The sequence below is a fragment of the Gekko japonicus genome, unplaced genomic scaffold, assembly GCF_001447785.1.
Source record: "Gekko japonicus isolate JY-2015 unplaced genomic scaffold, Gekko_japonicus_V1.1 scaffold226, whole genome shotgun sequence".
Classification (NCBI taxonomy): Eukaryota; Metazoa; Chordata; class Lepidosauria; order Squamata; family Gekkonidae; genus Gekko; species Gekko japonicus.
This window is the reverse complement of record NW_015169178.1, coordinates 263,181-280,085: the sequence shown is the minus strand read 5'-3', so window position 1 is coordinate 280,085 and position 16,905 is coordinate 263,181. Positions and strand designations below refer to the sequence as shown.

At 51.4% G+C, this 16,905-nt stretch overlaps 1 protein-coding gene across 1 annotated transcript in view; it reads right to left on the bottom strand.

The window, feature by feature from the left end:
• The window catches only part of POGZ (pogo transposable element with ZNF domain), an 87,562-nt gene that overhangs the window by 38,136 nt on the left and 32,521 nt on the right, over positions 1 to 16,905 (bottom strand). The window contains exons 3-6 of the mRNA XM_015416038.1: positions 12,485 to 12,643; positions 8,587 to 8,762; positions 5,342 to 5,450; positions 1,773 to 1,955 (exon numbers count right to left, since the gene is read on the bottom strand). Coding sequence (XP_015271524.1) covers positions 1,773 to 1,955; positions 5,342 to 5,450; positions 8,587 to 8,762; positions 12,485 to 12,643 — 627 coding nt within the window. The remainder of the gene's footprint in view (positions 1 to 1,772; positions 1,956 to 5,341; positions 5,451 to 8,586; positions 8,763 to 12,484; positions 12,644 to 16,905) is intronic.

Genomic DNA, 16,905 nt, shown 5'->3' with positions numbered 1-16,905 from the left:
GTCTCAGAGCGGCTTACAAACTCCTTTCCCTTCCCCTCCCCACAACAGACACCCTGTGAGGTAGGCGGGGCTGAGAGAGCTCTGACAGCTCTTATCAGAGCTACGGCTTGCCCAAGGTCATCCAGCCAGGTGCAAGTGGAGGAGTGGGGAATAACACCCGATTCTCCCAGATTAGAGTCTGGGCACTTAACCACGACACCAAATTGGGGCTGTGGCTAGAATCTCTTGCCCATAAGCCTCTTTTCTGTTTCATCCCGGTGCCAACCAGGCAGGAGATCTGAACCTCAAACCTTCTCGCTTGACCTGTTGGATAACGGCTACCTTTCAAATCCATCCTGCGGAGGCTGACGGAACAACAACATGTGATTTTTGGCCACGTGTTTTAGATTGTCAGCCGTCACAAGTGGCCCTTGTAAGGGCGGGAAAGTGAGATGCACATTTTTGTAAAAAAAAAAAAAAAAAAATTTGAGCATGCACGCCCGTGGGGTAGGGTGGGGGGACTCAGGGTGGGGTAGGGTGGGGGGACTCAGCCGGTCATTAGAACTAAGCTGTTTCTTATGAGTAAAATGATCTTCGATTTTTAACCAATGTTATTTTAAGAATCTACTTGCTACGATGCCTTAATAGAAATTAGCTTTAGTATATATATCCATAGGTTTGGTGACCACACCTTGAGGCATGCCGACAATGTCAAAATACGCTCTGCTACAGATCGGTTGCCCATTTTCATTGTCTACATTTACAGAATGGTGAGGAGCAGGACTCTTTATTGGAGTCTATTATTATTAATGCTTGAAAATTTACTGTATTCCTTTTCAAACTAGAACATTATGCAAGCAATTTTCTCTTGTAGGTGATTCAGCCTGTACCTATTTCTTGGAGGCTTCTATATGTTAAGCCCCTGATACAGAAGAAGAAGAGGAGATTGGATTTATACCCTGCCCTTCACTACCTAAAGGAGTCTCAGAGTGGCTCACAAACTCCTTTCCCTTCCCCTCCCCACAACGGACACCCTGGGAGGTAGGTGGGGCTGAGAGAGCTCTGTCAGAAACTGCTCTTTTTCAAGAACAGCTGTTGTCAGAACTATGGCTTGCCCAAGGTCATCCAGCAGCTGCATGTGGAGGAGGATGAGATTGGATTTATACCCCGCCCTTCACTACCCAAAGGAGTCTCAGAGCGGCTTACAAACTCCTTTCCCTTCCCCTCCCCACAACAGACACCCTGTGAGGTAGGCGGGGCTGAGAGAGCTCTGACAGCTCTTATCAGAGCTACGGCTTGCCCAAGGTCATCCAGCCAGGTGCAAGTGGAGAAGTGGGGAATCAAACCCGGTTCTCCCAGATTAGAGTCCGCGCACTTAACCACTGCACCAAACTGGCTCTTATGGTTGTGCTTTAATGTGGTTTTAACCCTTATTATAAGCCGCTCTGAGCCTGCCTACGGCGGGGAGGGGCGGGATAAAAAACCTGAATTAATAAAATGAAGTAAAAGAATACATCAGCCGCCACGGTGGCCCTTGTAAGGGCGGGAAAGTGAGATGCAGATTCTGCAAACGGAACCGATGAGAGCATGCACTCTTGCGGGGTAGGGCGGGGGGGGGGGGGCACAAAAGAGATGATAACAGGTGTGGTCTTTTCTTTTCTCGGTTTTCCTCTTACCTAATTTGGGGTTAGTAGTAGCTTGAGAGGACTGCCCTGGCTGCGGTACAGTTAACTGTCCCATGGCTGCTGGCTGCGTTGAAGTAGCAGTGGTGGAGATGCTGGAAGTGGACTTACTTTGCGGCTGCGCCTGGGACTGCGGTACTGTGCTCCGGATGGTGAGGGTGGCCGGAATGACCGTCGTGAAAGTGTTGGAGGGCGGTCGGACCGGCATGGTCGGTCCTGGTCTCACCTGGGCCACTTGGGAGAAGACCTGAGGGACGCCGACGGTGGTGGGCTTCACAAACTGGGTACCTGGGGCTTGGGGGGGGGAGGGGAACAGGACAAGAAGGGGGTTGTCAGATTCAGTGTATTGTCCTGAAGAAAGGCTATCGGTATAATTCCGACCGCGGCAACGAAACAGGAGTCATAGAATCATAGAGTTGGAAGCAGTGTTCCCTCTAAGCTGAGTTAGTGTGAGCTAGCTTGCAGTTTTTTAGCCTCCGGCTCACACATTTTTGTCTTAGCTCAGGAAGGATGGCTCTGGAGCAAACTAATTTATGCAGTAGCCAAATCACTTGCTCTCACAAAGTAGAAATTTTGCTCACAAGACTCCATAGCTTAGAGGGAACACTGGTCGGAAGGAACCTCCGGGGTCATCTAGTCCAACACCCCCTGCACAAGGCAGGGAATTCACCAATACCTCCCCCCACACACACCACACAACTGCTATTCCACACCCAGGAGTTGACAAAAAAACCCTCCAGGATCCTCGGCCAAACTGGCCTGGAGAAAAATGGCTTCCTGACCCCGAAGTGGCGATCGGCATTTCCCTGGGCGTGTAAGAAAGGGCCACGAGAACTAAGCACCGATGCAACCCTTCCTGCCCTCCCTCTCGTGATCTGCCCGAGTTCACAGGATCAGCGTTGCTGTCAGATGGCCGTCTGGCCTCTGCTTGAAAACCTCCAAAGAAGGAGAGCCCGCCGCCTCCCGAGGAAGCCTCTTCCACTGGGGAACCGCTCCGACTGTCAAGAAGTTCTTCCGAATGTTTAGCCGAAAACTGTCCTGATTTCATTTCAACCCGCCGGTTCTGGCCCGACCTTCTGGGCCAACAGAGAACAACTCTGCCCCATCCTCTAGGGGACAGCCCTTCTGTTATTCTTTGCTACTCTTTACTGTGTGCTGTGCTGTATTGCCGTTGCATGTTTAGTCGCCGTCATTTCACAAGGAACAGACTACAGCTTAGTAAAAAAAAGGGGGGGGGGGCATAGCTAAGCGGCAGAGCAGTAGCAGTTCCCAGGCATTGAACGGCACTGCCACTGAGAGGATTCCAAGCAGCAGGTGTTTGGAAAAGTCCCTGTTCTGCTTGAATGAGGAGTTAGAATGAACCAATGCCTGATTCTGTATACGGCAACTCCCTATTTTTACTGAACGATGTTTTGGGGCTTTGGTGAGATGAAACAATGACGGCCTCCAGGGCTCTTTTTGTAGAAAAAGCCCAGCAGGAACTCATTAGCATAATAGGCCACACCCAACAGCAGAAACCCATTAGCATATTGGGCCACACGCCTGACAGCACAGCTCATTAGCCCATTAGGCCACACCCACACGTTACCAGAAGTGTGGTCATCCAGCCACACCCACCTTTCCCTTCTTATTCTGTTGACCTTGTTTGTGGTCAAAACCCAGGGCCTTTTTTGTAGCAGGAACTCCTTTGCATGTTAGGCCACACACCCCTAATGTAGCCAATCCGAATGAGTTTCTGCTGTTGGGTGTGGCCTGTTATGCTAATGAGTTCCTGCTGGGCGGGGCCAACTCGGGAGCCAGCCGGAACTCCGTTCCTGTGCGTTCCTGCCCAGAAATAGCCCTGACGGTCTCCATCCCTTTTTTTCTTAGCTGCTTTCCACTCCAGTTCTCCCATGAAGCCCAGTCTCTCTCCATTCTTTGTAAACTCAACGAAAGCCCCCCCCAAAAAAAGATGAAAAATGAGCAAATTTTGAGCACTGCAATCCTAAGGGGAGAAAGATCAAGACGAGTCGCCGTGTTAGTCTGCCTGTAGCAGTAGAAAAGAGCAAGAGTCCAGGAGCACTTTCGAGACTAACAGTTTCACAGAAGAAGTGAGCATCATGTAAGCTTGCACCCTGCCACAAATTTCGTTAGTCTTTAAGGTGCTACTGGACTCTCGCTCTTTTCTACTGCCAGGGGTCATTTCCTGCGGGAGCACACAGGAGCGGAGCTCCGGCAGTAAGGAGCCCAGGGGGGCGGGCACATGCAACAAGCCCCGCCCCCTGCTCCCAGCAGCCCTCAGTCAGGCCACGAGGAGCAAGTAGCAGCCAGGTAAGTTGCAAAGCCCACCCCCTGGCCCGCCTTCAGGTACGAGCTCTCCCTCCTCTGTGAGGGCAGATCTGCACGTTCCCCCCCCCCCATAGCTAGCAATCCAAAACAGTCCAGTGGAGCCTGAGCAGTGGGTGTTGCCTGCTGATACACTTCCGGTGATGCCAGGGGGTGTGGCATATGCAAATAAGTTATGCTAATGAGCTCCTGCACCTTTTTCTACGAAATGACCCCTGTCTACTGCTAAGGGGAGAAAGTCAGTGGGGCTTACAAGGACATACAAGAAGATGAAGATTGGATTCATAGGCCGCCCTTCACTACCCGAAGGAGTCTCAGAGTGGCTTACCATCTCCTTTCCCTTCCCCTCCCCACAACAGACACAGGTGGAGCTGAGAGAGCTCTTTCCAGGACTGCTCTTGAGAGAACGTGTGCCTGACCCAAGGTCACCCCAGAAGCTGCATGTGGAAGGGTGGGGAGTCAAACCCGGTTCTCCCAGATTAGAGTCCATGCTCCTAACCGCTACACCAAACTGGCTCTCCTCTAGTTAGGGTCACACTGTAATAGGGGAGAGGCTGTGGCTCAGTGGCTGAGCACCTGCTTGGCATGCAGAAGGTCCCCGGTTCAATCCCCGGCATCTCCAGTTGAAAAGGACCAGGCAGGAAGCGATGGGAAAGACCTCCGCCTGAGACCCTGGAGAGCTGTAAAGAGGGGCTGTGGCTCAGTGGCAAAGCCTCTGCTTAGCATGCGGAAGGTCCCAGGTCCAATCCCAGGTATCTCCAGTTAAAAGGATGAGGCAATAGGTGAAGGGAAAGACCTCCGCCTGGGACCCTGGAGAGCTGTAAAGAGGGGCTGTGGCTCAGTGGCAGAGCCTCTGCTTGGCATGCAGAAGGTCCCAGGTTCAATCCCCGGCATCTCCAATAAAAGGACCAGGCAGGAGGTGATGGGAAGGATCTCAGCTCAAGACCAGTGTTCCTTCTAAGCTGAGTGAGTGGGAGCCAGCTCACAGTTTTTTAGCCTCCGGCTCACACATTTTTGTCTCAGCTCAGGAAGGAGGGCTCCAGAGCAAACGGATTTATGCAGCAGCCAAGTCGCTCGCTCACAACTTTAATGCCAGTCGCTCACAAAGTGGGATTTTTGCTCAGAGGACTCCATAACTTACAGGGAGCATTGCCCAAGACCCTGAATTGCTGCTGCCAGTCTGAGTAGGCAACACTGATCTTGAGAGCCCAGTGCTCTGACTCAGGACAAGGCAGGTTCAGGACACCCTCGTCATCAACTGTCAGTTTGGTGCAGATACACACGAGCACTTCTGCCCTCCTCTTTCCACGCCGTCACGGTCTCGTCCCCCTTCCCTGTTCCCGCGTCTGCCTTACCTGGGACTAGCGTGATGGGCCTCACCGTCTGGCCTTGCTGTACATTCAGGACGATCCCCACCTGGTTCATGGTGTTTTGCACGGGCCGGACATTCCGCACGGGGAAACCCTGAGCCGGACACACAAAACAAGCAGCTTTACTAGGTTGGCTTCAACGAAAGGATATTGCTAGGCGCTCGCGGAGGCCGTAATGCTGTGGCAATGCAGGAAGTGGTACCAGAAACATAATACAACTTCCTAAGGATCAGGGGTCATTTCCTGCAGGAGCGGAGCTCCGGCAGTAAAGAGCCCAGGGGGCGGGCACATGCAACAAGTCCCACCCCCTGCTCCTAGAAGTAAGAGCAAGAAGCAGCCAGGTAAGTTGCAGAGCTCCCCCCGGCCTCCCGGTCCAAAACAGTCCAGTGGCACCTTTAAGACCAAGTTTTATTCAGGTACATACTCTCCCTCCTCTGCGAGGGCAGATCTGCATGCCCCCCTCCCCCAATAGCTAGCAATCCAAAACAGTCCAGTGGAGCCTAAGCAGTGGGTGATGCCTTTTGACACACTTCCGGTGATGTCAGGGGTGTGGCATATGCTAATGAGCTCCTGCACCTCTTTTTCTACAAAATGACCCCTGCTAAGGATCACAGAGTTGGAAGGAGCCGTGGAGGCCTATCTAGACCTATGTAAATCAATGGTGCGACCTCATTTGGAATACTGTGTGCAGTTCTGGTCACTACACCTTAAAAAGGATATTATAGCTTTGGAAAAAGTGCAACTCGAATGATAAAAGGGTTGGAACACTTTCCCTATGAGGAAAGGTTAAGGCGCTTGGGGCTCTTTAGCTTGGAGAAACGACGACTGAGGGGAGACATGATCGAGGTTTACAAGATTATGCGTGGGATAGAGCAGGTAGAGAAAGAGGTACTTTTCTCCCTTTCTCACAATATGAGAACTCGTGGGCACTCCATGAAAGTGCTGAGCGGTCGGGTTAGAATGGATAAAAGGAAGTACTTCTTCACCCAAAGAGTGATTAACACTTGGAATTCACTGCCACAGGAGGTGGCAGTGTCTACAAGCATGAACATCTTCAAAAGGGAATTAGATAAGCATATGGAGCAGAGGTCCATCAGTGGCTATTAGCCACAAGGGATAGATAGGGACTCTGGGGCAAGTGATGCTCTGCCTTCTCGGTGCTTGGGGGGGGGGCAACAGTGGGATGGCTTCTAATGTCCTGGCCCCACTGCTGGACCTCCTGATGGCATCTGGTATTTCTGGCCACTCATTCCCCCCCCCCCCAACCCCAGCCTGTGTCTTTCCAGCCATAATTTAAACCCCTTCTTGCGAGTCCTCTCCTCCGCTGCCCACAGGAACCGCTCCCTGCCCTCCTCTAAGTGACAGCCCTTCCAATACTTCAAGAGAGCCATCCTGTCCCCCCTCAACCTCCTCTTCTCCAGACTGAACCTTCCCAAGTCCCTCGGCCTTTCTTCGTAGGCCTTCTTGGTCTCCAGGCCCCCAGTCGTCCTTGTCACTCTCCTCTGCACACGCTCCATCCCACCCACATCCTGTTTGAATTGAGGCCTCCGGAATGGCACACAAGACTCCAGGTACGGTCTGACCGATGTGATGCACAGCGGGACTATGACATCTTGCGATCTGGATGTTATGCCTCGGTGTGTTTTCATTTATTAAAACCAGGGGTCATTTCCTGCAGGAGTGCACAGGCGTGGAGCCCCGACAGTAAAGAGCCCAGGGGGTGGGCACATGCAACAAGCCCCGCCCACTGCTCCCAGCAGCCCTCAGTCAGAGCAAGAAGCAGCCAGGTAAATTGCAGAGCTCCCCCCATCCCCCCGGTCCAAAACAGTCCAGTGGCACCTTTAAGACCAAGTTTTATTTAGGTACAAGCTCTCCCTCCTCTGTGAGGACAGATCTGCACGCCCCCCCCCCATAGCTAGCAATCCAAAACAGTCCAGTGGCACCTTTAAGACCAAGTTGTATTCAGGTACAAGCTCTCCCTCCTCTGCCAGAACAGATCTGCATGTCCCCCCCCGGTCAATAGCTAGCAATCCAAAACAGTCCAGTGGAGCCTGAGTGGTGTGTGTTGCCTTCTGACACACTTCCGGTGATGTCAGGGGGGGTGGCCTATGCAAATAAGTTGTGCTGAGTTATGCTAACGAGCTCCTGCACCTCTTTTTCTACGAAATGACCCCTGATTAAAACCAAAGGTTTCTTTATTCATGGGTAACACCAGCAGCTAGAATTGGGTGTTAATATTTTCTTCTAAGGTTGTTTCTGGTTTATGACTGGTTGCCCATTTATACAAACGGCAGATTCTCCTGAGGGATGCTCTTCTGAGACGTGTCTACCCTGGTTTGTATTGAAAATTATACCTGAGAGAACTTGGAATAGCCTTAACTGAAGAAGAATTTTGAAACAGAGTTATTAATATCCAGAACCTTCGTATCGACTCATCGGACTACTTACCTGCTTGACCTACTTATGCTTTATAGCAGGGGTGTCGAACTCATTTGTTACGAGGGCCGGATCTGACATAAATGAGACCTCGTTGGGCTGGGCCACGTGTGTCATAAAATGTAATGCCAGGTAGCGGAGATATCAACTTTATAAAGGACACAAACTCAAATGGGTTCATTTTTTACTTTTTAAAAAAATCATGCTTAAAACGTGAGCACTCTTGCAATATTTTGTTTATTTAACAGTGTCTGATAAGTGACACCTCTTGCTCTGTTGCAGCCTTGAGTATGGATGTTCAGGTGTATATCTGTAAGCTGCAAAGCTACGACGACGCAGCAGCAGTAGAACTGGAAGAAGAAGCAGAAGACAGCCCGTTCCACTGCGGGCCTGATAGACGCCCCTCCGGGGGCCTCATCCGGCCCCCGGGCCTCATATTTGACACCCCTGTTATATAGCATCTATGTATTATTCTTGTGCTTGTTGTATTCTATGGCTTTGCTATTCTTTAATATTCTCATCCATCTCCTTAGATATGTTACAATATTGTCCTGATTTGCTTCTGCTACTCTCAGTGTCTTCTACTGTGCACGGCTTTGCTTATTTTTTTTTATCCCCCCCCCCCCCCCCCCCTTACTGTTTATTTTCTGGGCGATTCTTCTGTGCCAGAGGCGGCCAGGCGTGTGCCTGTTCACAATCCTCGCCTGGCCGACTCCCGTGAGGCCCTGATCCAAGCCAGGCTGGCCTGGGGCGGCACGGCAAAAGATCGAGGGACTTGGGGATGGCGTCCTCACCTGGGTGGTGATGAAGATGGGTTGACTGGTCACGGGGGCGTTGGTGACGTGGTTGGCGTTCTGCATGACCTGTACGGGCCGGAGGACTGGCTGGGTCACCACGGTGCTGAGGCCGGAGGCGGGGCTTTGCGTGAGGATGAGCGGCTGCCCGCCTTGCTGGACCAGAGGAGTGCCGGCTGGAGGGGGAAGAGGGAGCGAGAGAGAGAGAGCAAGAGTTAAAGAAGAGAGATTGGATTCATGCCCCGCCCTTCACTACCCGAAGGACTCTCAGAGCGGCCTAGTCTCCTTTCCCTTCCCCTCCCCACAACAGACACCCCGTGAGGCAGGTGGGGGCTCATGAGAGACAGAAAGCTCTGAGAGAACTTGTGACTGACCCAAGGTCACCCCAACAGCTGCACGTGGAGTGGGGAATCAAACCTGATTCTCCCAGATTAGAGTCCACGCTCCTGACCACTACACCAGACTGGCTCTTATACCCTACTTTTCACTACCCGAAGGAGTCTCAGAGTGGCCTATGATCTCCTTTCCCTTCCCCTCCCCACAACAGACACTCTGTGAGGTAGGTGGAGCTGAAAGAGCTCTTTTGAGGACTGCTCCTGAGAGAACAGCTGAGAGAACTTGTGACTGACCCAAGGTCACACCAGCAGCTGCACGTGGAAGAGTGGGGAATCAAACCCAGGTCTCCCAGATTAGAGTCCCCCCTCCTAACCACTACACCAGACTGGCTCTTGTACCCTACTTTTCACTACCCAAAGGAGTCTCAGAGTGGCTTACGATCTCCTTTCCCTCCCCCTCCCCACAACAGACGCCTTGTTAGGTAAATGGGGCTGAGAGAGCTCTTTTGAGGACTGCTCCAGAGAGAACAGCTCTGAGAGGACTGACCCAAGGTCACCCCAGCAGCTGCACGTGGAAGAGTGGGGAATCAAACCCAGGTCTCCCAGATTAGAGTCCCCCCTCCCAGGGCTATTTCTGGGCAGGAACGGAGTTCCGGCTGCCTCCTAAGTTGGCCATGCCCAGCAGGAACTCATTAGCATAATAGGCCACACCCAACAGCAGAAACTCATTAGGATTGGCTACATTAGGGGTGTGTGGCCTAGCATGCAAAGGAGTTCCTGCTACAAAAAAAGGCCCTGGGTTTTGACAACAAACAAGGTAAACAGAATAAGAAGGGAAAGGTGGGTGTGGCTGGATGAGCACACTCCTGGTAACATGGGGGTGTGGCCTAATGTGCTAATGAGTTCCTGCTGTTGGGTGTGGCCTATTATGCTAATGAGTTCCTGCTGGGCTTTTTCTACAAAAAGAGCCCTGCCCCCTCTTAACCACTGCACCAAACGTAGCTTCTGCTGTCTTGGCCGCAAGAAAAACCCATCAGTCCTACAAGCAGAACTTGTTACAAATTGTGCATGTTTTTAACATCATCACGTCATCCAGCTGCAACTCCCATGATGCCGCTCCAAACTGTCATCCTTCTCACCCTCACCGTGCTTAAACAAAGGACCAAGTCAAGGGAATCTTCCTAGCTGTTGCCTTTTTTGGGACTGAAAAAGACCATCTCCCTTTTCCAACACTGTAAGTCAGGTTGACTAGTGTCAGCTAGCTGCCATAGTATCTGGTGTTACCTGCTTAACACGTCTTGTGCTCTCCCCCCCCCCCCCTTGTTCCTGTAGCTTCATTATGCTTCTCTGTACTTTGCGGAACTGGCCAAGGTCATGCAGCTGGTGGTGGGAGTCGGTGCTTAGCTCAGCTTGTTATGGGTATCTACCCTGTGAACTGAACCTGTGTTGATTGTACTGAACTGTTACGTTCCCATGAAATGGGCGCGCGTTTCCAAGTTCTATTCCCGCCAGCGGGAACTGGGCTCATTGGCCCTAACTTGGTTCAAATCCCTTTATTATGTTATATCTGTGTATTGGTAGTCATTCCTAACAATGTCCTTGTTCCTGCTTGAACCATCGCTTTGAAATAAACCTTGCTTTGAATCAAACGTGGAGTTATTTCGAATGCCTGGGGATCCAACAACTAGTGACTAGTAACTGAATACAAGAATATTCCTGAAGAAGCAGAAACAGACGAGGAGGAGGTTGGATTTATACCCCGCCCTTCACTACCTGAAGGAGTCTCAGAGCGGATTACAAACTCCTTTCCCTTCCCCTCCCCACAACAGACACCCCTGTGAGGTAGGTGGGGCTGAGAGAGCTCTGAGAGAAACTGCCCTTGAAAGAACAGCTCTGACAGAACTATGGCTTGCCCAAGGTCATCCAGCCAGGTGCGAGTGGAGGAGTGGGGAATCAAACCCGGTTCTCCCAGATTAGAATCCAGAGGTCATTTCAGGGGGGGATCGTGGGGGATCGCAGTTCCCCCGGGTGAGGTATGGGGGGCGGGGCACATGACGAAGCCCCGCCCCCTGCTTCCGGCCGCCCCGCTTCCGGCCCTCATTCAGCCAGGAGGAGGCAGGAGAAGAGGGAGGGTAAGTTGCTTCCTCCCTGCCTCTCCCCACCCCTGCCTGCCTGGGGCCAGGGAGGGCCTTCGCGGGGCTTCCTTGCACTCCCACCGGCCTTGCAGGTCCACCGCCGGGCCCCTCATGCAGTGGAGCTGCAAGGCCGGAGGTGGCGGCCAGGACCGTTGGGGGCGGGGTGTGTGGCCTTAGGACACACTTCCGGTGATGTCAGGGGGTGTGGCATATGCTAATGAGTTATGATAATGAGTTCCCCTAGCTCTTTTTCTACGAAAGGACCCCTGTTAGAATCCATGCTCTTAACCACTACACCAAACTGGCTCTCCAGTTTGACTATGCAGGACTGCAATAAAAGTGCACAATGTGGTGGCGGAACATGGCATTAAGTTGCGGCTGACTCATGGCACCCCCATAGGGTTTTCAAGGCAAGAGATGAACAGAGGGGGGCTTGCCATGGCCTGCATCTGCGTAGCCACCTTGTCGTTCTTTGGTGGTCTCCCATCCAAGTACTAACCCGGATCAACCCTGCTTCGCTTCCAAGATCTGATGGTATCGGGCTACCCGGGCCACCCAGGTCAAGGCAAAGAGATGAGTAGAGGCGGTGTGCCATTGCCTGCCTCTGCATAGCAACCCTGGACTTCCTTCGGTGGCCTCCCATCCAAGTAGTAACCAGGGCTAACCCTGCTTAGCTTCTGAGACCTGATGAGATCGGGCTAGTCTGGGCCATCCAGGTCAAGGCAAGAGATGAGCAGAGGTGGTTTTGCCATTGCCTGCCTCTGCGTGGCAACCCTGGACTTCCTTGGTGGTCCCCCATCCAAGTACTAACCAGGGCCGACCCTGCTTAGCTTCCGAGATCTGATGAGATCAGGCTAGTCTGGCCCATCCAGGTCAAGGCAACAGAAGAACAGAGGTGGCTTGCCATCGCCTCCCTCCCTCTGCACAGCAACCCTGGACTTCCTTGGCCTTTTCCCACCCAAGTATTAACCAGGGCTAATCCCGGTTTAGCTTCTGACGATATCGGGCAAGCCTGGGCCATCCACGTCCGGAATGCGGCAGCGGAGGCAAAATGCAGTCTCCCGAGAACCCCAGCTCTTCTCTTTGTTAAAGAAAGGACGACTGCTAGCCCTCGTGATCACCAAGAGACACTTGAAAGCCGAGAACGGGTCATGCAGGCAGGAGAACACAGAGCCGCTTGACAAGAGTAGCTTCCCAGTGCTCCAGAGAAGCCCTCTTCTCGCGAGCAAAGTCAAAACGATTTATACCAAATCGGCAGACTGGCCAAATGCGTACGAGAAAGCAGACCTGCCTGCCCAATCTACATAATGTATACAGGTTACGTAATTCGGCTTCATTTTGAACACTGCTGCAGGATTTTAAACTTTGAGCACATCATGGGCCCCTGCAGACGGCCTGTGGGCTGACTTTCAAAGCCTCTCTCTTTACCGCTGTTGTTCGCGAAGAGCGTGACGAGGGTCTTCTTCGTCCCATCGCTGTTGATAGGCCCGCTGGTGCTGACGGGCGTTGGCGTGGAGAGGTTGCCGCCAATGGACGCGTGGGCGACGATCGGCATGGGGGTGGCGACCGGTTGCACGCTCACTGAAACTGCCGGGAAGAAAACACAGAGTGGTTAGTGGCTGGATTCGGACACTGAAAAACCCTACTCCGACAGAGGTTGGATTGGATAAACATAGGAAACAGAGGTCCAGCACTGGCTCTTAGCCACAAGGTATAGATGAAACACTCTGTCTGGGGCAAGTGATGCTCTGTCTTCTTGGTGCCTGGGGGGCAAGAGTGGGAGGGGCTTCTGGAATTCTGGCCCCACTGCTGGACCTCCTGATGGCTCCTGGTATTTCTGGCCACTGTGTGACACAGAAGGTTGAACTGGAGGGGCCATTGGCCTGATCTGACATGGCTTCTCTTATGTTCTAACTCTACGTTGGAAGAGGAATGGGGTCAGCCTCACACTGGCCAAAACAACTCGATGGCTATGCCCGTGCCCACTCCCAAGCATTTTATTTATTTATTTTTAAAAATTTATGCTACCTTCCACTTGATCAGGGCACCAAGGGCGATGCAGGTCAAGCATAAAAACGCCAGAACAACTGAAAACAACATTTAAATGATAAAATAACTCAATAAAAACATAAACAAACACCCCCAGACCAGGTAGGCCCTTGTAACGGCAGAAAGGTGGGATACAGATTTTGTAAATAATGACGACAATGATGATGATGGCTACCAGTTTATTTCTGGCCTCAATCCAAAGTGCTAGCATTGCCCTGAAAGCCATCAATGGAAAGAAAGGAAAAAAATAATCCCTGAAGTCAGGGAGAAGAGTTCTGAACAGGAGCCCAGAGAAGGTAGTGGAGGGGGGAGGGGGAGGAGGAGGAGATTGGATTTATACCCTGCCCTTCACTCGGAGTCTCAGAGTGGCTTACAAACTCCTTCCCCTTCACCTCCCCACAACAGACACCCTGTGATGTAGGTGGGGCTGAGAGAGCTCTTGACAGAAAACTGCTCTTTTTCAAGAACAGCTCTTATCAGAACTACGGCTTGCCCAAGGTCATCCAGCAGGTGCAAGTGGAGGAGTGGGGAATCAAACCCGGTTCTCCCAGATTAGAGTCCGTGCACTTGACCACTACACTTAACCACTACACTTAAGCACTACACCAAGGACCAATCAACTGAAGCCGAGACCAGACAAGACTGTGGTGTTGGATTGAGCTCCTCTGAAGGGGCTGGTTCCTAGACAGCTTGAGGGTGCTATTGGATCCTGGCCTGTGGTTGCAAGCCAGGTCTCCTCCGCTGACATGTAGTGCCTTTTAAGAGATTTGTCTGATTTATGTGACGCCCCTTGGTTCTTTCCCTTGGACATGCAGCCCACAGGGTTAATCAAAACAAGAAAGTTTTATTTACAGTAAAGTCTAAGACAGGGGTGTCAAACATATGGCCCGGGGGCCGGAACCGGCCCGTCCAGGGCTCTCATGTGGCCCACGAGCAACTGATGTGAGGGAGGGAGCGCTGGGGGGGGTGGAGTGGGGGGCACGCCATTTGTGGCTTCAGCATGGCGGAACAACCTCATCTGCAGCAGGCGAGCACTGTGGAAGCATCTGCCTGTCAGAACCCACAGCTAACAACGAAGTACACGAATTCAGGAACGGTTATACTTTTATTGCAAAGCTATAGATACAGTAACACAGGCACTGTTAAGAATGGCGGCAACCAGTAGAGCCTAATAGGATATAGGGTATTCGTATGCACACACACACACACCCATGGCACGGGCCAATTAGGCACCCTCCCGCACGCGGGATAAGTCAGGCAACCGTTAGGTGGCTAAAGCTGAGAACCAGAAGTCTCTCACGGTACATAGGAGCCCTCCAAACATCACAACCTCCTCCTGCACATCTGTAGAGATAAGCGTTTCAGCAGAGGCAGAACAGCAGGGATAGGAATGCAAGAGCAATTAACAAGACACAGAATGAACTCCCTAACCCCCATGGCAGCATAGCTGACACTGCCCAGTGCTGCGCTGCTGCTTCTCCAAAGCACCTATGTGCAGCCCATATGAGTTTTCCTTTGCAACCCCTCCCAGCCCATGGGGCCTTGCAGAGAGGATACACCAAGTCGGAGCTTACCAGCTTACTTCTGGCTGGAAAAGCCCTTTTCACCTCGGCCCCTAAGCTGTCAGCTTCCCTCTCTGCTGCTAACCCATCAACTGTCCCTTTGCAAATGCTGTTTTTCAAGCCCCCTTCTCTCAACATCCCGTCAGCTCTCATTGGGTGGTCTTAAGCAGAGGCGGAACCTGCTACGGCTGTTCACCTAAAAGCCTCATCTAGCTTCCAGTAGTCATGTATGGCTGCGAGAGTTGGACTATAAGGAAGGCCGAGCGCCGAAGAATAGATTCTTTTGAACTATGATGCTGGATGGAGAAGACTCTTGAGAGTCCCTTGGACTGCAAGAAGATCAAATCAGTCAATCCTAAAAGAAATCAACCCTGACTGTTCCCTGGAAGGCCAGAGACTGAAGCTGAAGCTCAAATACTTTGGCCACCCAATGAGAAGGGAGCCCTCACTGGAGAAGAAGACCCTGATGCTGGGAAAGACTGAAGGTCAAAGAAGACGGGGGCGGCAAAGGATGAGATGATTAGACAGTGTCATAGATGCAACGAACATGAAATTGAGCAAACTTCAGAGGACGGCAGAAGACCGGAAGGCCTGGCGGGAGCTGGTCCATGGGGTCGCGAAGAGTTGGACTCGACTGTACGACTGAACAACAACAACAAAAGCTTCTGTGATCAATGGTCTGATCACATCTCGGCTACTAGAGCATTGTCATTTACAAGATTTCGGTCCTGCCTTGTCCCCTCAGGCTCAAGGTGACGAATGGTGGAACAATCAGAGGTGTAAAATTTCTGAGAACATGAAAGCTTATACCCAGAATTAAAACTTTGTTGGTCTTCAAGGTGCCACTGGACTCAATATTTGACATCGTTGTGGGAAATAAAAGCTATAAATGCCTTTGTTTTCTACAAGCAAAACTGCAAATATATCCACTACTGGAGAGAAAACTGCAGGAGTCCAGTAGCACCTTTCAGACTAACGAGATTTGTGGCAGGGAATGAGCTTGCATGAGTCGCTGCTCACTTCTTCAGATACAGCCAGAATGTGAGTTCATCTGTCCTTATATCTTGGAGAGTGGTGTGACTTCAGATGCCAAACGACAATAGCAGATGTGATGTCATTTGGGGTATAAGACCTTCTGCCCTTCCTGGTTATGGCAGAATACAGTTTTGGAATTGCTGAAGTGCCAAGGTACTCAGCCCTGTATTCCCTGTTTTAAATGCATTAAACAGATACTCATCTAACTCGTTGGACTCCGACTGTGTGTTTCCAACTCGGCAACGGGACCATGCAGTCATAGATTTGTGCATCAAAGTGGAGGATCTTTTGTAGACGACAGTGGACACTACAGCTAACCCTGGTTAGTACTGTGCAGAACGAGGCAATGGTAAACCACTGCTGAACGTGGTGAGGGCCAGTTTGGTGCAGTGGTTAAGAACGGCGGACTCTAATCTGGAGAACCAGGTTTGATTCCCCACTCCTCCACATGCAGCCAGTTGGGTGGCCTTGGGCCAGTCACGGTTCTCTCAGAACTCTCTCAGCCCCACCCGCCTCACAAGTTGTGGGGAGAGGAAGGGGAGGTGATCATAAGCCGCTCTTAGAGACTCCTTAGAGCAAAGAAAAACGGGTTACAAAAAGCAATTGTTCTTCTTGAAGAACTCTTACCTCAGAAACCCTACGATGAGACAATCCAGGTGCTCATTAGCGCGTCGGCTTATCACAAGTTGGAACAGTTTATTAAGTTGGAACTTTGTTACTGCTGTATTAAATGAACTTTGTTGCTTGTTTCATACAAGCTTATTACAAGCAGGAAGCCTGTCATTATTGCACTAACTGCATTTTGCATATAAGCTGAAGCCTTGTGATTGTTTCTGATTCACACCATAAAAACGATTATAGGTTTCAATACAGGCTTACACTCCTTTATTGCGATAAGCCATATATTAAGTACGCAGCATTCGACATAAGTTGAGCCGCCTTCACCCACAGTGGTTTTTTTGTGTTTATTGTTATTGCCATACACTGTGATCCTGTTACATTGTTGTTATTCCGCGCTTTATTGGGTGACCTTGGGCCAGTCACAGTTTTAAAAGATTCCCCACTGTTACACATGCAGCCAGCGGGGTGGCCTTGGGCCAGTCACAAGCTCTCTCAGAGCTCTCTCAGCCCCACCTGCCTCACAAGGTGCCTGTTGTGGGGAGAGGAAGGGAAGGAGATTGTAAGCCGCTCTGAGACTCCTGG